Here is a 24628-nt window from a genome sequence, read left to right as displayed (position 1 = left end):
TGACTTAAATGTAACAGAGGGTTTTTCTAGACAACTTATCACCAGTAGCCAGAAAAAGCTACACAATAAACAATTATATCCTCATATGATATACTACTACTATTGCTATAATTTGAGAATGCAAATTAACTCTGAAGAATGGAGGAAATTATAACAGAATGCACAGTTTTCTTCTTTGGCCTTCGCACACAACCTCCAATTTGTAGTCAGATTGTTGAAATAGTGCAGGCAAGAAGCTTGGCATTTTTTTTTTAAAGCTGCATTTCTGGCCTCAGTGTGTAGAGGAGTTATGGAACTTTAAAAACACCCACGAATATCTCAAACGCATTTATTTTCTCTGCCACCCTGTTATATGTGAATCAGTTTTTATTCTCGGAGGGTTTGGGTCGGGGTGGGGGGGGTGCGGCTGAGGACCCGGCCCAGGAGCAATCCGACTAAAGGCTGCTCAAGGCGGTCCCACCCGTTTACATCTGCGACTCTGGGTCCTACGTCGCTGTCCCAAACAAAGGCCAGGCCTGCGAGGCACTCAGAGGTGAGAAGGCCCGGTAGGCCAGGGGAGCGCGAGAAAAACACCTCCGAAAGACTGGCCAGTGCCACAGCTACCGCCAAGCCCGGCTTTGAGCGCCTGTTCAGGAGCTGGTCGGCTCCTCGTCGTCTTGGTAACCAGCCTGCGAATGCGAATGCGCGTGCGCAAACCAAACTCCTTTATCACGTGAGGCCGGGCAGGGGGCGGGGCCGAAGAATGCCAGTCCGGACCCGTCGCGCCACGCCTCTCTCAACGCCGGGCCGAGGCGGGACGAACCTCTGCCCTATAGCGCGGGGCTGACTCGCAGCTCCCGCCCCTTTTCGATCTGCTTTCTAGCGGCTGGTCTCTCGCACCACGTGTCCTCCTGGCCGCTCCGCCAGCAGCCCGTTCCAACTGCCTGTTGGAAGCCGCTGTAAAATGTCGTGAGGGACGCCCCTGCTTTACGGCTGCCTCTCCCAGACGCGAGCCCCGGAGCGCCCACCGCCGTCAGCGGTGTCTCTAATCGAGTCTGCTCCGCTGAGATCAGGGGAGCCGGCGCGCCGCTGTGGTCTCCGCTTCTCCTGTTCCGGTCCTTGGCGATGTGAGCTCGTGGAGGCAGCGGTGCCCCCTGGCCCGGGGTTGAGACGGGCGGCAGGTGCCTGTGAAGCGGGCGGGTGCCGGGGGCCAGCAGGATGGAGGAAAGCATGGAAGAAGAGGAGGGGGGCAGCTACGAGGCGATGATGGACGACCAGAACCACAACAACTGGGAGGCCGCCGTGGACGGCTTCCGGCAGCCCCCACCACCTCCGCCGCCCCCCTCGTCGATCGCCGCCACGGCCCGAGAGCCTCAGGGGGGGCAGCTGCTGGCGGTGCCCGCGGTCTCCGTGGACAGGAAGGGCCCCAAGGAGGGGCTCCCGATGGGGCCGCCGCCACCGCCGGAGGCCAATGGGGTGCTCATGATGTTGAAGAGCTGCGACGCGGCCGCAGCTGTGGCCAAGGCGGCCCCCGCCCCCACCGCCAGCTCCACCATCAACATCAACACCTCCACCTCCAAGTTCTGTGAGTCCAGCCTTTCCCCAGCAGCCTTGGCTTTTCTCCTCCCAACTCGGACGCCGAATCCGCCCCCTCTTGGAGCAGCCCGGCTTCCTTTGTTTCAGGCCTGGGTCTCTCTTCTCTTCTCTTCCCGCCCCACCTCCCCCCTCCTTTGGTGTCTGCGGCCAGCGCCTAAGTGGCCCTGGCTTCTTGTATTACCTGGCCTAGAGAGGAAGCCTGATACGCACGCAGTCCCAAGTTCTCCTACAAACTCGATTCTTATCACAACTGGCTGTCTCTCAACATTAGGAAGCTCTTTTCTCATCTGTCTCCCCTTAAAGTTTCACCCCTAAAACTGAGGGGAAAAATAAGACTGCCTGAGTTTCGATAGGAAATGTCCTTCAGTCTTTTTTTGCAGCCCGAGAGAAAAGAAATCTGGCAACTTGTGTGCTTGTGTTTTTAGCCAGTCTGTGTTAAATAAGTCAGAACTTTGAAAGTTGGCTCATATCTACCTTGTTCTTTCTCTTTTGTGTACACCTTTGCATCCTGCTAGGGAAATGTGCTAGTTGCTTTCCAGTGCAGTGGCAGCTGCGACGTTTTGAAGCTAATGCATAAAATCACTTTTCGGAGCATACACTTATGAGAATAAGCCATTAAGCACGTGTCCAACCCAAGCTTCTGTTGCACGTTGAACTTTGTTATGTTAGTCACCTGTGTTAACGCTCAATTGCAGGTGGAAAGATTTAAGACCAAAATCTGTTTGTAATCTGAAGTTCCCTCCAACCATGATGTATGCTTCCATAGCTAGGAAAAGAATGTGCTTTTGCTTTGAGTGGGTTTTTTTTTTTTTTTTTTTTTGCTGGTGGGTTGGTGAAAATGAATGTGACTATCACAGCCAGGTTTTTCTCTCCTATTACTAACTGCAAGTTTTGAATGGCATCTGGTAAAGCAACTGGAGATTTCATTTCTAGTTACTAATTTTATCAAGCTGTACCAGTAAGTGTCCAATTAGCTGTGCAGAGAAAATATTTGCCTTGCTAAATAAAGATATAAAGTCACAATTTACACGAATTTTTGTGTGTGAGTAGCACTTAAATCTTATTTGCCTTCAAGATACTGGTTTAGTCAAAGACTGATATGTAGGTATGGTTGGTAAGATTTGTATATGATTTTTTTCTCCCATTATGCAAACGTGGGAATAACGTTTATATTGTAGAGTTTGTGTGTTGAATGCTGTGCCGTGAAACCAGATGTTGTACAAAGTGGCTGGGTGACTTACCTAAATGCTGAAGGAAGCTTGCTTTAGTGCTTAAACAAAGTTCATTTGAAGAGTTCAAAAAGCAGGCTAAAGTTAAGAGCAGAAATCAGTGAAATTGAGAACAAAAGAAGAATTTGCCAAACCAAAAGATTTTTCTTTGAAAAGATTTATAAGCAAGACAGACCTCCGATAAGATTGATCAAAAAGATGCAAATAACTGAAAAATGGAAACCAACTATAGATCAAAAAAGAATATTATGAGAAACTAAGGCCGGGCGCGGTGGCTCACGCCTGTAATCCTAGCACTCTGGGAGGCCGAGGTGGGCGGATCGTTTGAGCTCAGGAGTTCGAGACCGGCCTGAGCAAGAGTGAGACCCCATCTCTACTAAAAAGAGAAAGAAATTATTTGGACAGCTAAAAATATATATAGAAAAAAAATTAGCCGGGCATGGTGGTGCATGCCTGTAGTCCCAGCTACTCGGGAGGCTGAGACAGGAGGATGGCTTGAGCTCAGGAGTTTGAGGTTGCTGTGAGCTAGGCTGACGCCACGGCACTCACTCTAGCCTGGGCAACAGAGTGAGACTCTGTCTCAAAAAAAAAAAAAAAAAAGAAAAGAAAAACTATAGGTTAATACATTTGAAAGCCTAGGTGAAATGTATAATTCTTAGAAAACTATTAACTGAAAATTGGTATCATAAGAAATAGATAGCTTGAATTGACTACTAAACTGAAGTAGTAGAGACCTCCCCTTTTAAAAACTTTTGATCCAGATACTCTTATAATTGACTTCCATCAAACTTTAACACTTAATTCCTTTTTACAAGTTGTGGAAAATGGGGGGTGGGGAGATATTGGGCTCATTTTATAAGGTTAATGAAATCGTGATTCTAAAACTAGATAAAGACAATGTAAGAAGAGAAAATTACAGGTCTGTTTCATTTGTTAGCATAGAAATGAAAATCCTACACAAAATACTAGCTCATCAAATCCAACAGTGTGTTAAAAGAAAAATGATCCATAGTTAGTCCTAGGAATTTAAGCATGGTTCAACATCTATTTATCTATTAATGTAATTTATCTCATTAATAGACTAAAGGAGAAAAATCATGATTATCTCAATTGGTGCCATAAAATCATTCAATAAGATACAGTACCCATTTATGATAAAAACTCTTAGCAAGCTAGGAGTAGATAACTAGATAAAGGTCATTACCAAAACCCTACAGTAAATAATAATACTTAGTGGAGAAATTTTAGATACATTCACTTTAAGATTGGTAACAAGATAAGGATGCTCCCATCACTACTGCTGTTTAATATGGTAAGAAAGGTCCAGGATACTGGATTGTAAGGGAAGCGTTAAAATTCATTATTTGCAGATAATTTGATCACCTACCTAAATGAAACATTAGAATCAAAAGAGAAATTGTTAAAACTATTAAGAATTTAACAGGATTGCTGGATTTAAGATCAATTTACAAAAATTGATAGCATTTACTAAACTAGTGATAAACAACTAGTAAAGGTAATCACAAGTAAATGTATACAATAGTAACAAAACTACAAAATTTCTAGAAATTAACCCAAGATTACACAGTACTTTTAAGGAGAAAACTTTAAAAAGAAATTAGAAGATGATCTAAATAAATGGTACAATTTTTTGTGCTCTTGGATTAAATTATTTATTATCATAAGAATGTCAGTTTTCTCTATTTTAATCCATAAATTAAATTTAAATGCCATGAAAATTACATTTGGTTTGTTTGCCAAACTCAATATATCTAAAATTTATATGGTGGGTGGAATAAAGTTTGTGAATAACTAAATCAATCTTAAAGATTTGTTTTTTTAGAGGGGAGAGGCTTGCCTTATCAGAAGTTAAGATAGCATTTCAAGGCTAGAGTAATAAAAACTGGTATAAGTACAAGCACAGAAAAATAGACCAAGGGACAAAGTAGTGGGCAGAAACTTACCTATATATGTATATTTGGGAACTTAAGGTAAAGGTGGTTGAGCTGGGCACAGTGGCCGTAATTCCAGCTACTTGGGAGGCTAAGGTGGGAGGATCACTTGAGCATAGGAGTTCAAGACCAGCCTGGGCAACATAGCAAGACCCTGTCTCTATATAAGAAGAAAGATAAAGGTGTCATCATAAATCACTGGAGAAAAGAGTCATGTTGTTAGGGAGAGTGGTTCACTATATGGAGAAAAAACAAATTTAACGCCATATACAGGCTGGACTCTGAATGAATTAAGACCTAAATTTGAAAAGAAGAACTATAAAGTTAATAGAAAATGTTAAAGAACCTCTTTCCCTAGAGGCAGGGAAGGACCTATTAAAGCTTTAAAAGCTTTATAAAGGTGAAAAATTAATGATTTTAATTATATAAAAATTAAGGATTTTTATTTAGCAAAGGACAGGTAAAAGAATGAGGAAGATATTTACTATGCCTGAAATTGACAAGGGATTATTACCTGATTAGACAAGAGCCTACTGTTCATCAACAATAAGAGAGCAACAACCTCTGTCGAAAAATAGACAAAGGGGATTCATAAGTAGTTTACAGAATAGGAAATAGTAAGAATAAGTGAGGAAATTGTTAATAATCAGAGACATGCAAATTAAAACAATAGAATGTCTTTTTTCACCTATTAGGTTGACAAAAATTAGAAAGCTGTAATATAATAGTGCCAAGTGTAGGTGGGGATATGGAGCTATAGGAAAACTCACACTTGCTGGTGGGAGTAACAATGTAGTGAGTGGGCTTGTGAGATATTGAGATGCCCAAAGTCTCTGTGGATCAGATAATGAAAGATAGCTGGAGTATTGATAAAGCCCTGAGCTATGACAGCGAAGGTATGCTCAGGACTATGAGGTGAAAACAGCTCTGGTGGTCTCTGTTTTGGGGTAGAGAAAAAAAGCATTTTTTAGCTTGGTTGATATATACTAAGTTACGAGGGCTGGTGTTAATTTGTCCCAGTGAAGAGACCGTGTCTGGAGCAGCAACTAAGATTGGAGTCATCACTGGATGTAATTTACTGTAATCCACAGTCGTTCTCCTTGGAGAATGGACCCATCTTGTCTGGTCTGGCCAAATAGGCTAGTGAAATCAAAATGTTGTAACAATCACCATTCCTCTCTTTCAAGTCTTTGAAGTTGGTAGTGTTTTCTGTGGTTCCTACAAGGATGTGATGTTTGTTGCTTTGTGTTTATGATTTTGGTAGGAAAGGGCACACCTAGAGGATTCCACTTGGCCTTCCCTCACTGACAGTCCTGACTTCATAGGTCAGGGAGCCATTAGCTTGTGTTCAGGAACTGGAGAAATATCAGGGTGTGACCATGGCCCCACTGGCCCCACTGTGAGATGGATTGAGGTCAAAGCACTATTTATCACATGATGTCCATAAGCCCCTAAAGTGCCTATTATCATTTCCACTTTATATCTGAGAGTTGTTTCTACTTATCCTTTGTCACTTTGGAAATTGAACTATCCTGTTGAAATCAGGGAGCCCCTTTTAATGGCAATGTTGTCCTTCTAACTCAGAACTGCAAAGGACAATCTCCACAGCATTTTCTAAGGATATTAGCGCATCCCTCGTCAATATATTTCTCAATTACTTGGTGAGACACCTTCTCAGAGCACAGTTTAGGGTGTGTGTGTCTGGGGGGGGGGGGGTTAGTATATAATAAATCCACTTTATTTTTTTACTTTTTAAAGAGACAGGGTCTTGTGTGTCACCCAGTCTGGCGTGCAGTGGTGTGATCAATTCACTGCAGCTTCCAGCTCCTGGGATCACTTCCAACTCAAGTGATCCTCCTGCCTCAGCCTCCCAAGTAGCAGGGACTATAGGTGTGCATCACCACCTGTGGCTAATTCCCTAATTTTTGTAGAGACAGGGCCTTGCTATGTCGCTCAGGTCGGTCTTGAATTCCTGGCCTCAAGTGATTCTCCTGTCTCAGCCTCCCAAAGTGTTAGGATTACAGGCATGAACCACCGTGCCTGGCTGATAAATCCACTCTTAACATTTCTGTCTTCTAGTCTAGATTCTTTCCTCCACATACTAAGGAATTTCTCTTGTCCTAGACCTCCCTCTCCTATTCCCTCTCTCCTCCTCTAGCTTTTCTTCATTTTCCTCTCTTTCCTCCTCTTTTTCTTCCTTGTTCATTTCCTTCCCTCTACCTCTTCTCCTCCCTCCACTTATATTCAATAAAGTGTACCCATTTTAGGTGTGTAGTTTGAGTTTCAACCCATATAACTGTCTTATCTGGGATTTGATTTTACCCTACTTGTGAGCAAAAAGCTAGCCTAATACTGTTATAGGTTGAGTATCCTTCATCTGAAATACTTGGGACTTTTGTTTCAGATTTTGGATTTTTTTTTTTGATTTTGCAATACTTGTATTATACTTACTGGTTGAGCATCCCAAATCTGAAAATCTGAAATGCCCCATTGAACATTTTCTTTGATCATCGCGGTGGTGCTCAAACTGTTACTGATTTTGGAGCATTTTGGATTTCAGATTTTTGCTCAACTTGTATTACTGGTTGCTAACGGAAGCCAGGAGACTCCTGGGTCAGAGACAAAGGAACATAGCACAGCACACAGCATGAGAATCACCATTATTTGGATAGATTTCCCTTCCCAGGTCCCAAGAGGGTGACACACTAAGGCCAAGATGGATGCTTTATCAGTGGGTTCGTTTTGCAGCTGAAGAATATCAAACTTGAGAAATACCCTGCATTTACAGAAAACTGTAAGCAAGCCTGCTCTTTGTCCAGGGGGAGTACTGCCACATCTTTCAGAATTATCAGGTGTGGAAATGGTCCAGGTTCAAGAGCAGTTGTTCACAGCCTTGCATTCCTGGCACACTCAGTAAGACATGTAGGAGTGCATGAGGCCCAAGGAAGACTGTCTCTCTGACAGTTAACCACCACAACAATCAAGAAATGGAACATTTCCGTCACTCTAAAATACTTTCCTATGTCTCTTTGCAGTCAGTAATTCTGCCCCCAGCCCCAGGCGGCCACTGATCTGCTTTCTGTCTCTGTAGGATTTCATATAAATGGAATTATACAGTCTATATTGTACTGTACTTGGCTTCTTTCCTATTACCCTGTTTTTGATAGTCTTCCATGTTCTTGCATGTACCAGTTACTATTCCTTTTAATGGCTGAGTAATAGAGTAATAGTCTTTTTTTTAATATACCACATGTTGTTTATGTGTTCATCTATTGGTGATCATTTGAATTGTCTCCGGTTTTGACTATGATGAATAAAGCTGCTGTGAACAGCCATGTGCAAGATTTTGTATGGACCTAGGTCTTCATATAGATGGAATTCCTTGGTCATATATTATTTATGTGTTTAACTTTATGGGAAACTGCCAAGGTGTTTGTAAGATAGTTGTACCATTACATGTTCCTACCAGCAATATATAACACCTCCAGTTGCTCCACATACTGATACTTGTACCGCCTAGGTTCTACATTGTTGGTATTGTCAGTATTTTATTAATAAATTTTGGATACATGGTTTGTCAGATAATGTGTATTATGAATGTTTTCTCTTTGTGGCTTTTTTTTTAACAGTGTCTTCTGAAAAACAGATGTTTTTAATTTTGATGACGACTAATTTGTCAGTTTTTTCTTCTCTGGCTTCTGCTTTTTGTATCCTAAGCAATATTAATATTTGTGTACCCAGCAAGATTTTTTTCCTGTGTTTTCTTCTAGAAGTTTTATGGTTTTAGCTTTTATATTTAGACCTGAATTATGAGTTGATATCTGTGTACAGTATGAGATAAGGATTGTGGCTCCTTTTTTTCCATATGGATGTCCAATTGTGTCAGTACTGTTTGTTGAAAAGACTGTCCTTACTGAGTTACTTTAACTTTGTCAGAAAAGAATTGACCATATATGTATGGGTCTCAATTTTGTTCCATTAATCTGTTAGTTGGTGCATTACATTTAGGGTTGTTATGTCTTCTTGATGAATTGGCTGTTTTTTCATGATAGAATGTTTATCTTTATCCTTGGTAATATTTCTTATGCCTAAAGACTGTTTTTTTTCTGATAGTCATTCCAGGATTGTTGTTTGCATGTTATATTTTTTTCCCATCATTTTATTTTTAACCTATTTGTGTAATTAAAATGTATTTCTTGTAGACAGCATATAGTGTTGGATCTTGTTTTTTTTTTTTAAATCAGTCTGAGAACCTCTGCTTTTTAATTGGTGTATTTAGACTCTTTATATTTAATGTAATTACCAGTATGGTAGGGTTTAAATCTGTTTTCTTGCTATTTGTTTTCTCTTTGTCCATCTGTTCTTCTTTTTGAAAAAAATTTCCTCTTTTCCTGTCTTTTTGATTATTTTTATGATTCAGATTTGTCTACAGTTTGTCTTACTAGCATGCTTTTTTTTGCTCTTTTAGTGGTTACTTTAGGATTTACAATATGAAAATTTAATGTATAACAGTCTATCTTCAAATAATATTAAACCACTTCACATGCAATGTAAAAATCTAATAGCAATGTACTATTATTTCTTCCCTACTGTCCTTTATGCTATTGCTGGGATACATCATACTTCTAAATATGTCATAAGCCCCAAAATACGTTATTAATTTTGCTTAAAACAGTCATTTATCTTTTTAAAAAATTGAAATTCACGTAACATAAAATTAACTATTTTAAAGTGAACAATTCAGTGGCATTTAATTCACAGTGTTGTGCAACTACCCCTCTATCTAGTGCTAAAACATTTTCATTATCCCAGAATAAGATCTCATACCCATTAAGCAATTAGTCCCCAATCCTTCCCCCACCCCCACTCCTGGCCTCCACCAATCTAATTTTCTGTCTCTTCTAGATACTTCATATGAATGGAATCATAGTGTGTGAAATTTATCTTTTACATAATCAAAAACTGGAAAATAAGTTTTTGTTACCATTTCTGTCATTCTTTGTGTAGATTGAAGTTTCCATCTCTTATTTTTCTTCCATCTTAAGAATTTCCTTTAGTATTTTTTACAGGGCAGTTCTGTTGGCCTTGAATTTATTCAGCTTTTATTTGTCTTCAGAAGTCTATTTTACCTTCATTTTCTGAGGATATTTTTGCTGGATATAGAATTCTAGATACACATTCTTTTTTTTCCTCTGTCAACTTTAAAGATGTCTTTCCATTGTCTTCTGAACTTTGTTTTTATTTATTTTTATAATAAATGAATAGTCTTATCTTTGTTCTTCTTTATATAATGTACCCTTTTTGGGGGGCCACATTTAAGATTTTCACTTTGTCTTAAGTTTTCATTGATTTGATTTTGATGTTCTTTGGGGTAGGGGTTTTTATGTTTATCGTTTTGGGTGTTTAGTAAGCTTCTTGGATTTGTAGGGTTTTAAAATTTATCGAATTTGGAAAATTATCATTCATTATTTTCTTTTCAGAACCCTCCCCCTCAACACAGTTACACATACGTTAGATCACTTGTTATTGTACTGTCTGCTCCTATTCCAAATACATTAAATGAATACAGTGGTTCCCTCAATGTGTTGGGGAACAGGGCATGTGGGACTGAGGGTATGAGGACAAAAAGCAAAGAATGAGTGGAGGATCTTGCACTCACTGATGATAATGTGCTATGATCTGAGGAGACTTACTAACTCAGCCCAGTGCACCAAAGGTTCTCTCTCCTAGGTGAATAAAAGCTTCACAGTATTTTAAACTGGACTCAGTGAAGTTATTCTATTTTTAAAAATTAACTGGTTCAAAGATGTGTTAAAAATTGACTTCATAATTGAATAAAAGTGTTAAATGATTTTATTAAATCCTAAATAAAGTTGCCTTTAAATTGATCAGGTCCTATCTGCCTATTTGCAGATAGGTTGATTGCTTTATAAGTGGATCATTAAATGTATTCAAGTCTTAAAACATGCACTGTTTGCAGCATCTGTGGGGTGGTTCGGCACTTCTTCCGTCTCACTGGGGTTGTGCTGCAACAAGCATCACTGTGATACTGACTGACTGGCTGAACATCAGGATCTTGTTGCAGATCTTGTCTTGTCATTTTTTGACATGTATTGTGCAAATTGACATTGGTGAAATGCTAAGAGAAAGCCATTTTAATATTTACTTAAGGCCAGTCCCAAATTGCAAAAGAAAATGATACTATTTACATCTTCTGTAAACTATAATTCTGTATACTATAGGTGATCACATGGTAAACTGTTAAACAGTTTATAAAAATTTGATGTCCTTTAATAGTATGTCTTGGCAGGGCAAACTGGCTTTCTATTTTTCCTCCTACATTTTTGGATATTGGGCTGTTAACATCTATAGATAGAGTTGCATAGATCTGTAATATGTAGCTGTAGTTGTGTTAATTAGACATCTGAGTGGTATTTTATTCAACACCTATTCATTTATTTATTGTATGCCAAAGTGTTATTTTAGCTTGTGGCAATGAATGAGACACAGTTTAATATGGAAGATGATGGAAGACAGATGATTATGATACATTACGATTAAATGCTATAGTAAAGTTATATAAAGAGTATGTGGGGTGGCATGGGAGGGGAGCTGGACTTGAAGAGACTTCCTTGCTGGGGGGCAGCCTGTGCCAAAAACCCAGAGTTGATGTTATTTTTTGGAACACAGAATGTGAGGAGGGAGTGGCACAAATTAAATTAAACCTGGGTATATAGAAAGGGTTAGATAGTGAAGGACTCACCATGTTAGAGGAAGGATTTTCTTCTGTAGGATTGAGAGCCACTGAAGGGTACTAAGGGAGTCAGCTTTGTAAAATTTATCTTACTGTGTTGATTTATATTTGAATGGAGAGAGAATAGAGGCTTAGAGACTAGTTAGGGGGTTGTATTTATTGTAGTCTAGACAAGATGAAGGCTTAAACAAATAAAGCTTTGGAAGAGAGGAGGTTTCAGATTTTAGAGATACTTAGAGTGGAGTCTACAAAAGTTGAGGGTCGGGGAGGGTGAATGAAGATTCAGGATTGCTGGTTTAGATGACTGGGTAGCTGGCACTGCCTTTGACCCATATATGGAAGAAGTGGAGGGGTGTGTGTGTGTGTGTGTGTGTGTCTGTCTGTCTCTTTTCAGGTGTCTGTGGAACATTCAGATGAGAGGTACAGAGACAGTTGGTAAATCTTGAGCTTTCTCATTTCCTGTGCCTTAGAATATTGGAAATCCTGAAATAATAATTTAACTTCAATAGATTTGTTTTTCTGTTTCTGAGGATTTGAGATTCACCGAACTCTCTGGACTTCAACAACAACAACAACAACTTTGCTCTTATTAAAATAATACGGGTTTATAATTTAAAAACTCAAATGGTTTGAAAAGATACGTAATGAAAATGAGTGGTTCCCTCCCCTACTCTTTCCCATTCCTTGACCTGTTACCTAAAGTCTGCTGTTTGATTCGTTTAACAGTTAAAAGTCTGCTGTTTCTTCCGGTATTTATGCACACATTTCAGTGTTTTAATGTAGTTATTGCTTAATTTATCACATTTATTTATTGACTTCCTGTTACTGAGTATTTAGCTCTCTTATACCTCTACTTACCTCACCTTTCCAGTTCTTTTAATATCATAATTTTTGGTTTAACCAATAAACCATATTTACATTATAATTGTGCAAATATTCACTGAAGGGCCAAAAGTGTACTCAAGATTACATTTTCTTTCCAATAGTACTTTGTTATTGCATTGTTTGCGCTTGCTTAATTTTTGTTGAACTTAATCTTAAAACTTTTTAACAACTTCATTAGATTGACCAAATAACTGTCACTGGTGTTTTTGAAATGCTGAAGATCTTTTTGTTTTTTGTTTTTGTCTGCCTGTGAAGCTGTTAGTCCTCTTGTTCCTATTTATTCCTTAGGGCCAGTGCATAGTTGCCACTCAGGGATTTCCCAGATAGTTGGAATGATTGCTTCTTTATGTCTTCCTTTTTATTGGGGAATTCGTGTGTGTGTGTGTGTGTGTGTGTGTGTGTGTGTGCGTGTGTAGAACATATCTTCTAGTAGCTTCCTGAGAAAGAATGTGTGGATAGTTTCCAGTCTAAAAATGGCTGCTTTCACACTTGGTTGATAGTTTGGGTATAGAATTCCTAAGATAATTTTTCCCTGGAACTTTTTAAATGTTGCTTCATTAATTTTAAGCTTGCATGTTACAATGGAGAAGTCAGGTGCCATTTTAATTCTTGTTCTTTTGTGTGTGACATTTTTTCCCCCTGAGGAAATTCCTGGGATGTTTTCTTGTATTAATGTGTCAGTATTTCTCTTCCTTTACCTTTTCTCTATTCTCTTTCTTTGGAATTATTGGTAGTCAAATGTTGAATTTTCTGTTTTGATTTTCTAAGTCTGTTAACTATATTTTGCTATATTCCTTTTCTCTTAATGCTCTGGGAGAGTTCCTTGATGTTGGATTTTAAACATTGCTATATTTTTAACTTCAAGAGCATTTAGATTGCTTCTTTTTCATGACAGCATTTTTTTAGTTTTTATTTATTTATTTATTTTTTGATGCAGGGTCTCGCTCTGTTGCTTGGGTTAGAGTGTGGTGACATCGTCATAGCTCACTGCAACCTCAAACTCTTGGGCTCAAGAGATCTTCCTGCCTCAGCCTCCCGAGTAGCTGAGACTACAGGCATGTGTCACCATGCCGGGCTAATTTTTCTATTTTTTGTAGAGCTAGGGTCTCATTCTTGCTCAGGCTGGTCTCAAAGTGCTGGCCTTAAGCAATCCTCCCACCTCGGCCTCCCAAAGTGCTGGGATTACCAGCATGAGCCATTGTGCTGGCCAGCATTTTTAATTTTTATTGCATCTCTCTGAGGATGATAATTATAGTTTTGAAAAAAATTTTCTTCTGTTCTCTGAATTATCTTTGTTTTTAGCTTTTCAAATTTTGTTTGTTTTTAATCTCTCTTATCTGAAACTTTCTATAAATCTTTGGTGATCCTTAGCTGTCTATTCCTATTTAAAGGTGAAAAAGGCTAATTGGTAGTTCTGTGTTTCTAGTGGACCTTGCCAAATTTAAGTGTTGGGCTTCACTTTAGGCTGATTGGATGCAGAACTGCTATTTTGTTGAGGAACTGCCAAATATTAGTACGCGGATGCCTTTTCTCTGGGACTGTTCAGTTTCTCTAGGGAAGGATTTTCCATTCTGAGAGAATGGTAGAGTGGATAGGTGGAGAAGGAAGTAAAGTGCATTTTTCCTGACGATGGCATTCTAGAATTAAAGAGAAGAAGCAGGGCTAAATGTTTGAGCATTTCTTATTTCTTATTTTGACTTTTACTTAATCCATCACTTTTGTGCTTTAAACCCCTCACCCCTGCCCTTGTGTATCGAAGTCTCAGTTTCTCTGCAGAATAACCCTTCTCTTTCTTTTTATTGTTTAGTCTGCAGATTTTTGCAACTAATCTCCACCCCACCTGCTACCTCCCACCCATTTCCAACTCTCCCTGAAACCCACATTCATTGTATCCTATCCTAATTCCTAAATTTCTCAGGGTCTTGCAGGGCAAGATTAGTTTTCCCTTAATATTGATATTCATCTCAGCATCTGCCTTAATGCTACTACTTCAAGGTTCAAACTTTCCTGGTCTTAATGCCAAGGAGAGATTGACTTATTTAAATCTTGGAAGATACCACAGAATTTCAAAAGTATGTCAGACCTGCAGTTAGCATGGTTTATACTTATGTAATCTCTGTTGACCAAATACTTTATATTTTGAATTTTGAATACTTGAATTTTGTGAAATTTTGGATTAGGTAGAGTTGGAGCCATAATGGATGTCTTGATAGTCCTTGACCTTTTCTTCTTTCTTTCTTTTTTTTTTTTTATTTTGAGACAGAGTCTTACTCTTGTCCAGGCTAGAGTGCCGTGGCGTCAGTCTAGCTCACAGCAACCTCAAATTTCTTGGGCTCAAGCAATCCTTCTGCCTCAGCCTCGAGGCCCGAGGAGCTGGGACTACAGGCCTGCACCACCATGCCCGGCTAATTTTTTCTGTATATATTTTTAGTTGTCCAGCTATATTTTTTTAGTAGAGACGGGGTCTCGCTGTTGCTCAGGCTGGTCTCGAACTCCTGAGCTCAAACGATCCTCCCGTCTCGGCTTCCCAGAGTGCTAGGATTACAGGCATGAGCCACCATGCCCGGTCCCTTGACCTTTTCATATATGTATGTATCTCATAACGTGCTCATTTTAGGGACTGTGTCATAGGTGCAAGTGTGATGTTGTAATTGTAAAACAGTGTTGTGCAGTAGATCTCAATCTTGCTGGTAGGCCGCTGCAGCCAAGTTTTGATTTTTTTAAGATAGTAGTGATGATAATAGTGAAATTTCTTCATCACTACTATTTTAAGAAAAAAAAATGTTATTTCATTACATTCTGAAGTTGAAAAATATGTGAATTTTTAAGCTGTAAAGCAGTAACAATGTATTACCTACACACACAGTGCTTTGGGGGAAGAGGCACTTCCTTTGAAGCAAGGCAAAGCAGGTTACATAGTTTCATATAGATGGTATGTTACAAGCCTTATCTGGACCAAAATGTTTTCTTGTTGGGGGATAGGGGACACAGAAGCCTTAAAGAATGTGTTAATGAGGACTTTTATAAATGACAATAAGAGATCAGTGTTATCTGGTTATTTGTTTACATGAATGTAACTTCACCTTTAGGTAAATGTTTACATAATGTAAGGATATTATGAAGAATGACTTTTAAATTGCCTTTGTGTTTAAATTGAATTATGCCACCCATAAACCCTAAAACTTAGAAATGCCCCAAACAAAAACCTAAAGCACGTAACTTTTAAAAGGCTTTTAACCTATCTTAGAAATAGTTGCTTCATTAAGGACTTAATATTTGCTACCCTCTTCTATTGGCAAATCAAAATATACCTGAGTAGGTGGTACAGGTTTTTTTCTTCTCCTAATAAGAAAAAAAAAAAAAAAGATATTTAATGCTTTGCTTAAGGACGGGGATATGTTCTGAGAAATGTGTCATTAGGCAATTTTGTGGTCGTGTACATTTTAGAGTGCACTTATACAACTTAGATGGTATAGCCTACTACACATTTAGGTTGTGTAGTATAGCCTATAGCTCCTAGGCTACAAACCTGTACCTCATTTTACTGTACTGAATACTTGTAATACAATGGTAAGTATTTGTGTATCTAAATATATCTAAACATAGAGAAGGTACAGTAAAAATATGAGATAGAAGATTAAAAAAGGTTCATTTATCTAGGGTACTTACCATAAATGGAGCATCAGGACTGGAAGTTGCTTTGGGTGAGTCAGTGAGTGAGTGGTGAGTGAATGTCCTAAGTCCTAGGACATTACTGTAATCTTTGTAAACACCATACCCTTAGGCTACACTAAATTTATAATTTTTTTCTTTCTTCAATAATAAATTAACCTTAGTTACTGTAACTTTTTTATTTTCTAAATTTTTGAATTTTTAAAAACTTTTAGACTTTTTTGTAATAACACTTAGCTTAAAACACAAACATTGTACAGCTGTACAAAGATATTTATATCCTTAGTCTATAAATGTTTTCTATTAATTTTTTTTTTTTTACTTTTTAAACTTTTTGTTAAAAATGAAGACACAAACACACATTAGCCTAGGCCTGCACAGGGTCAGGATCATCAATATCACTGTCTTCTACCTCCACATCTTGTCCCACTGGAAGGTCTTTAGAGTTGTAATAACATGCATGGAGCTGTCATCTCTTATGATAACAATTCCTTTTTCTGCAGTACCTCCTAAAGGACCTGCTTGAGGCAGGTACAGTTAAATTTTAAAAAAAATAAGTAGAAGAAGTACACTCTAAAATAAATAAAATAAAAAAAAAGTTAATAAACACATAAACCAGTAATGTAAGTCATTTCTTATCATTATTAAGTATTATGCACTATACATGATTGTACGACTGGTAACACGGTATGTTTACACCAGCATCACCACACACACATAGTGTTGTGATACACTTAGGATGGCTACAATGTTACAGTGCCTACCATGTCACTGGGCAATAGGAAGTTTTCAGCTCCATTATAATCTTATGGGACCACTATCATATATGCAGTATATGTAGTCCATCATTGACCCAAACAAACTGGCCAGTTCTCTTAGGAGCAAGTAATTATCACTGTCTCCTTTGATAGTATCAAGTTATTGTATTTTCCTTTTGAGAAAATATTAGCTGGGATTTTCTTTTTTAAAATAAAGATTAACACCTCCCCATTTATTTGTTAGAATACAGTATTTTGTTCTGATTCTGATTCTCTTCTACTGTGACCATTTCTTTATTCCCAAGGGCTTCTTCTTTCCTGTTCCTCAGATTTTATTCTTGGCCCTCAGATTCTCCCTGTCCAGTACTTGAAAGAGTTCAGTCACCCCTTGCGCAGGAGGGAGCAGAACATTTAATCAGATTTACTAGATTATTATTCATAGATGGGCACACTGTGGTAACAAGAAGTCGTATTTTTTCTTTTAGATAACATACACTAGCTAGATTTAAATAGATAACCCAGAGCTCTTTTCTCCTCATCCATTCTGTTTGATTATCTAGTTATAATTATGGTTAATCTAAAAAGTCATTATATTTTAGACATAATTTAGCCTATTTAATTTGTCTCATTTGTTTTATAATTACCATTGCTATATTCTTAAAGTTAATTCTAAATGAAGGTTGCTTTTTTGGTAGGGAGAAGGGATATGGAAGAGTAAAATTTTAGTGAGTCTCTGGTAGAAAAACAGATCTTAGCTGCCCTTTTAACATGTTCTTTTCTATATTCACACCTTTATTTGACCCTCCAGTTCAACTTGTTGAGAACAGACAAAGCATGTGTTAGCAACTGAGAAAAGAGGAGCGACCACCTAAGTGATCCCTGACAGTCCTGAGCTGCTGAAGTAGTAGCCTCAGGTGGTGGTTGTCAAACTTTAGCTGGCCTAAGAATTACATGGAGGGCCTGTTAAACAGCTTCCTGGGTTCCACTCACCCCGAGAATTTCTGATTCAGCAGATCTGAGTTGGAGTCTTACAGTTTGTTTGTATTTGCAGCAAGTTTCCAGGTGATGCTGATGCTGCTCTGGATCTCGCACTTTGAGAACCACTGATAAAAGTTAATGATCAGTCTTTGTAGCAGACCAAGAATGAATTAATAATGCCTACTATGATTTCTGAATTTCTTCTTCCCTTACAAAACAAAGAAATAACAACAACAACAGAACTCAAAAGTATTATCTAGTATGGCTAACCTGATTTGCGTTAGCCTGTGTTAAATTATATCAAATATAATTTAAGCTTTGATTCCAAAACAACTAGTAGGTAGTATGCCTTGGACTGGTTTACTATTAAGTATTTATTTTGACTTATTAATTCACTTTACAGATTTTACTGAGTACCTACCATGTGTAATGCACTATTTAGAGTTGGGACTGTAGCAGTGAATTCCTTCTCTGTGGGGCTTATATATGTAGTTTGAGGGTGATAGACAATAAACAAATAACATGTCAAGTTTTGATAAGTTATTTGGATTAAAAAAAGTATGAGATTGAACATATTTATTCCTGCCTGTTATGAATTATAATCTCTAATGATTTCCTATTTATTTGCAACCTGATAATATTTCTTGTATTTCTTGAACCTAATATTCCTTCTATTCCATGTGTTTCAGACTTTGTTTCATATTATTTTAGTAGTGGTCAGTTAAACTACTTTCCTTTTCTTTTCTTTTTCTTTTTTTTTTTTTTTAGGCAGAGTCTCACTCTGTCGCTCCTCCTAGAGTGCAGTAGCATCATCATAGCTCACTGCAATCTCCAACTCCTGGGCTCAAGTGATCCTCCTGCCTCAGCTCCCTGAGTAGCTGGGACTACAGGCGTGTGCCACCACGCCTGGCTGATTTTTTTCTATTTTTAGTAGATATGGGGTCTTGCTCTTGCTCAGGCTTTTCTTGAACTCCTGGCCCGGAAGTCATTCTCCCGCCCTGGCCTCCCAGATTGCCAGGATTGCAGGCATGAGCTACTGCACCTGGCAGTTAAACTACTTTCTCAGTAGGATTTAGGCTGTATAAGCTTGTTATCTTATAAACGTGTGTTTCTAGGTTTAAGCCTTGTGGCGTGATGTTTTGAAGCTTATCTACATGTTTTAAAATTATTTGAACTTGAATGTCTTTAGAGGGTCTGTGCATTCTGCAATTCATTGAAGCTCTCACCACTCCTCTTTTATTCTTATACTAGGCCTGCTTAACTCATTTATGTTACTGATTTGGCCTTTGTAGGCATTTGAGTTTGTGGTGCCTTCTTTAAACAATTTAAAAAGTACTGTTATTTTCAAGCTGAAAAACCTAACCTAAATGAAATGTAATAATTTAATAGTAATTTAATTTTTGTTTAGATTTCATGCTTTAATTTTTGCTCTTATTTGCTGATATTGCACATTACATACAGAAGAGGAATGTAGTTAACTACCTAAAAAGTAGAATTCAAGGAATTCTTTAGTTCTGCTCTGTATATACCCTTTAATCACATAAAATGTACATTGAGAAAAGACTGGCACTGTACACCAATATATTAGTAGTGGAATCATGAGTGGTTTTTCTTTCTTTCATTTGCTTATCTATTTTCTAATGTATACTTAATACTGAACTACTAAAATCAAGAAACAAAAAGTTGAAAAATATTGTCTAAATTATGCAGCCTTGCAGGTCACCCAAGATTACTTCATGGTGCTCCATCTTGTAGCACTCCATGTAATCTTTTAAAATTAGGAAAATAGCTATTTTCTGCATATAGTACGAATTTTGGCTACTGTTTCTTTTGGTCTAAACTTTTCTATGGGCAAAGTTGAAAGTGAGTAAATTTCTCTGACAGGAGGATCTAGTTTTAAAGTCCAAGACTACACATGCGCACACTCACACACTGAGGCTGTATGTGTCAAATGTTAAATAAACTGAAGAAAAAGCTAATGGTTTTTGTTTTTTTTAACCAGGGATTGGATTGAGATAAGGAAGTAAATAACAAATACCCAGTTAAGTTTACTGGACTGTCCTTTTAAGTATTGATTGCAGATTGTTATGAAGAACTGTCCTAATCTTGGCTAAGAGTGTGTACCAACTAGTGTGTACCAACTTCAGCCTGTCTCTAGTTCTGCAGATGCTTGTCTGTGTTCTGTTATTCTCTTGCCACTGTGGTGAAGATTGGCTGGTCTCCTGAGAAGAAAGTTTTGTTAGCTAGTATGTAAGGTCAGCTGAACTGGCTTCCTGTTTATTGTTCAAGTAAAATCTATGTGGAAATTGATGTATATTATATATAATACATATGTGTGGAAATAGATACAGCTTTTTTTGTATGTGGAAATAGGCTTTAAGATTTTCTACCGTGACTCATGCCTTTTTCAGTTTGCTTTTTAAGTCTCTTTTCAAAGATATTTAAAAGCAGAGTATTCAAAAAGAAATGCCACATGAAAGATACCCGAGAGGCATCAGCAGTCACTGGTTCTGTAGTGAATCTCCATCTGTACTTTAAACCGCAGGACTTACATTTTAGTTTCTTTTCCTCCTCCTGCGTGTCATTGATTTGATTTGCTAAAGTGTGAAGCCTGTGCTTGAGCAGTAGGAGTGCTCCCAGCTGGAGCCATAGGGGATGTTTATTGAACTAAGCAGTGGAGAAGCCCTTGGGATTGGTATGTTACTTATTGGCTTTCCTGCTTGCAGTTTTCTTTGGGAGCATATCACTTACCTTTTTCAAGTCTCAACTTTTGGTATAGAGCAGGTATATGATGTGGTTTAGGTGGTACACTGATAAGGGATTCAGTAACTCAGAATCACACAGTGAGAATGTAATTTCTTTTTCTGTTTTCTTTGAATCCTGATTACATAAGCAGAAAGATAGTATTTTGGAACTAGTGTGTAACACCTTTCGACATCTACCAATCTTCCTTTTTAACAGGGGAAGCAAACTTCAGGCTCCGAATCTTTTAGGACCTAGCTAGAATTTAAGAACACTGCATTTATTTCTATGTTGTCTTCTGTTTAATGGCAAGTGACGCAGCTTTTCTATTTTTGATAGATTCATTTTATTTTTTGAAAGTGCAAGTAGTTTTTCAGTGCAAGAGAGTGACCCTGGGAAGCAGCTATAGGGAAGCTGGGGAAGGGGGAGACAAGGGAGGTAAGGAAGCTGGTAAAGTCAGCTTTTGCCCACCACTGTGGGCAACTAGAGCTTAATCCCTGTGGGGAACTCTGGGAGTCAGTGTAGCACGTGTGCCTTAGAGCTATCTCAGCAAAGGCAGAGGGACACTGAATCCTCAGTCATTGGTTGAAGGCAGCTCTGGGGGTGTTAATTCTCCAGAACTTCCAGCCTGCCTCTCCTGCAGGTCGAGCAAGCTCTGGCAGCCAGACAGAACACTGAGACAAGTAGTCCTAGGTGTGGACAGGGTAAATGGGTGGGGCACCAACAGTATCTGCTACACCCCCAGACAAGCTAAGTTTTTCCTGCAGTCCTCCTCATCTTACTAAACAACAGCTTCATCCTTTGGTGCTCAGGCCAAAAACTTTGGAATCATCCTTGACCTTTCTCTCATGTGTCACATCCAGTCCATCAGCAAATATCATTGGCTCTACCTTTAAAATATATTCAGAATCTGACCTCTCCTTATTATCCTTAGTGCCACCACCTGGCCCAACCCATCTCCCTCCCCATCAACTCACAGCCTCCTAACTTAGTTTACTCTCAACACAGCTGCGGGAATGATCCATATAAAACCTAAGTGAGGTCACATCACTCTGCTCAAAACCCTCCAGAGGCCCTCATCTTACTCAGAGTAGAAGTCAAAGTCTTTACAATGGCCCATAAGACCCTAGGTAATCTGGCTGTGTGTGGTGTGTGTCTGTGGGTTGTTTTCATGTCTGAGCACGTGTGTGAGCATGTACTATGCTTTTTGTCTTTAGTCTTACATCTAGTCAAAACACTCCTCCCCTTACCCTTCCCTTCAGTGTCGGTTATGTGATTCATTTGTGAATTAGATCATTTGTCACAATTTGCATTCCATCTTTACCACTACAGCCTAGTTGATTTTTAAAAAAAAATTTACATACGGTAAATTCACTTTGTGGTGTATAGTTCTGTTGGTTTTGACAAATGCATGGATTGTACCCACTACCACAGTTTGTGTATGACAGTTCATTGCCCTAAAAATTCTCCTGTGTTCCCCCTATATAGGTAAGGTTTGTCCCTACCTTCCGCCCCCTGGTAACCACTGATCTGTTTTCCTCCCTACAGATTTTTCTTTGTTAGTGTCATGTAAGTGGGACTTTTGCAATATGTAGCCCTTTGGGTCTGGCTACTTTCACTAAGCAAAATTCATTTACGGTTATGCCATGTTGTATGCGTATTTCTCAGTAGTTTATTCCTTAATGTGCATTAAAATAAATTTAAAAACAAAAGTGAATTGATTTAAAGAAAATATTGAATAAAAATGGCATAGGTGGTACTGAGATAGAAAAAAATCTTGAGCCTGAATGACTAAGGTTTGGAAATCAGGAATGTGATAGAAAGATGCCTGGAAAGACTTTGCTTTACCTGGCACCTCTGCCAGTAATTAGCCATGTGGTCTTGGGGAAGTCACTTAACTGCTCTGCTTCCGAGTTTCTGGTGTAGAATAAACAGTAAAAACCTGATCTAGAAGTTGTTAGCTCCTATGTCCAGGGCTACTTGTGGTTCATAAGACACAGGTTATTTGAGTAGCTAGTTGTTAACATTAGCATTTCATTGCTCTGAAGCAGCTGGCTCCCCTGGTTTTCAGAGTTATTAGGACCAGCCATTATAAATGGTTTGTAAAACTTAGAGTGAGGGAGTAGGGCCTGTCAGTAGGAATGAAGAAAGCCTTCAGTGTAAGGCTCCAGTTCGTTGACTTTTTTCTGTTGGGCTTATCCAGTTTAAGAGATAGTAAGAGCCTGAGTTAGAGCTGTAGTAGTAGTGTCTGAGAAGTACTGGTGGTACCATAAACTCAGCAAATTTTCTATCAACCTCTTTTGTGACACACATTTGGATCTTAATCCCCATAGTCCTATCCTTAGGTGAGTTTCCCAGGGATGTCTATGAAGTGTGATGGTCAGTGTCCACAGTTTCCCAGAACATTATTGTGGCTCACTAATAAGCCACTTTGTCACATAATTGACAGTGTATGTTTGAGGGTCAGAGCATGTTTGAGATTGATCCACTGATGACAGAAACTTACAGAAAACCAAGAAGGAAACCAATGATGATTGCTTGTTTTGTTATTTTTAAAGATGGATGGATTCATAGCAATTCCTTTTAAACTCATGGCTGCTTAAAATCCCTAACCAGGTTGCCTTTTTTTTTTTTTAATTGAAATGATGTTAGGTGATGGAGTGTCAATGTTAAATCAGAAGTGTAAGTGAAAGGAATTTAAAAGAGCAAGATTGCTATAATTTGTGTTTCCTTTGCATGTAGCACATAGTAATTTATTTTACTTTTTACTTTTAGTAATGAATGTTATAACTATTGAAGATTATAAGAGCACATACTGGCCAAAATTGGACGGTGCCATAGATCAACTTTTAACCCAGAGTCCTGGTGACTATATCCCCATATCCTATGAACAGATATACAGGTAAGTCAAGATTTAATTTGCCTGGGTTTGAAAGGGTATATTGAGTTTTAGGGTAACTTGAACTACGCAGCATGAAAGCATGTAATTAATATATAATACATAAGGTGAGGCTCTGTAAGTATATGTTCCACACTTACTGATTGGAGATTTGATTTATACTTTTTGATCCAGAAGTGGTTTTTAAGTCAAGATGGATTTGAAACCACACTCTGTTAGACTTCCTCCTACCTCAGCCTGCCACCTCTGCCATACATAATGCAGAAACCGGAGGTCAGTGAAAAAAGCAATAATGACTGAAGTATCTGGTGTAAAAATATGTGTTTTTAGTCTCACAGGGAGTCCCTAGTTTAATCTGTTGATGTTTATTGACACACAGTTCTAACTCTCTTTGATTATTTTGTTTCCCAGATCGTGGTAAATAGAAGCAGCAAATTAGGAACTGGGGTGGGATATGAGATCAGCACAGTGCCAGAAGGAGGAAGTGACAACTGTGCTGTTCCACATAGCTGATGTACAAAGGGTTGTATTGCAAACATTTTTCTGAGTTGGAAACTTTCTCTTTACTGATTATCACTCTCCCTTATTTTGACATTCATTTAAAGGAAAGAGAGCAAGAGAGAACCTGTTTTATAAGTAGTTATCATATTCAGACCCTAGCTTATCACCCAATGTTAGATTATCTAGTACTGGTTAAATTTGTAATAGACTACTCAAAAGAGATTATTTGCAGCTGGTGGTACTATCTTTTCCATCTCAACACTGATTGGGGGAGGGTAAATTTTTATTTAAAAACTGTGATTGGTCACTTTTCTTAGATCTGAATTTCACTTTTTTTAGATCTGAATTATTTGATCAGTGGCTGTATATTGAAAGTGTGCTTTAACCTTAGGTTGGGTTAAGTGCTTCATCATTAACTTAGTTTTTTTTTTTTTGTTTTTTTTTCTAACAGTTGTGTGTATAAATGTGTATGTCAGCAGCACTCGGAACAGATGTACAGTGATCTGATTAAAAAGATAACTAATCACTTAGAGAGAGTCTCAAAGGAGCTGCAGGTAAAGAACTGATTGTATTGATTTTTGCTTCCTTGAGTTTTTCTGATTGGAATTAGCCTAAAATACATTTGGAAGCCTGTTAATTTGATTATGATACAAATTTATAAACATTTTCTAGATGAATGTTGA

General features: G+C 38.3%; 1 protein-coding gene across 1 annotated transcript in view; it reads left to right on the top strand.

Moving 5' to 3' along the window:
• Window positions 1-938: 938 nt before the first annotated feature.
• The window catches only part of CACUL1 (CDK2 associated cullin domain 1), a 60300-nt gene continuing 36610 nt past the window's right edge, over window positions 939-24628 (top strand). Inside the window, exons 1-3 of the mRNA XM_069460587.1 lie at window positions 939-1564; window positions 23321-23447; window positions 24397-24499. Of these exons, the coding sequence (XP_069316688.1) occupies window positions 1198-1564; window positions 23321-23447; window positions 24397-24499 (597 nt within the window). The 5' untranslated portion in view covers window positions 939-1197. The remainder of the gene's footprint in view (window positions 1565-23320; window positions 23448-24396; window positions 24500-24628) is intronic.

This window comes from Eulemur rufifrons, chromosome 28 (genome assembly GCF_041146395.1).
Source record: "Eulemur rufifrons isolate Redbay chromosome 28, OSU_ERuf_1, whole genome shotgun sequence".
NCBI lineage: Eukaryota > Metazoa > Chordata > Mammalia > Primates > Lemuridae > Eulemur > Eulemur rufifrons.
Note: the sequence above shows the minus strand (reverse complement) of the source record. Positions and strands in the feature narration are given on the sequence as shown.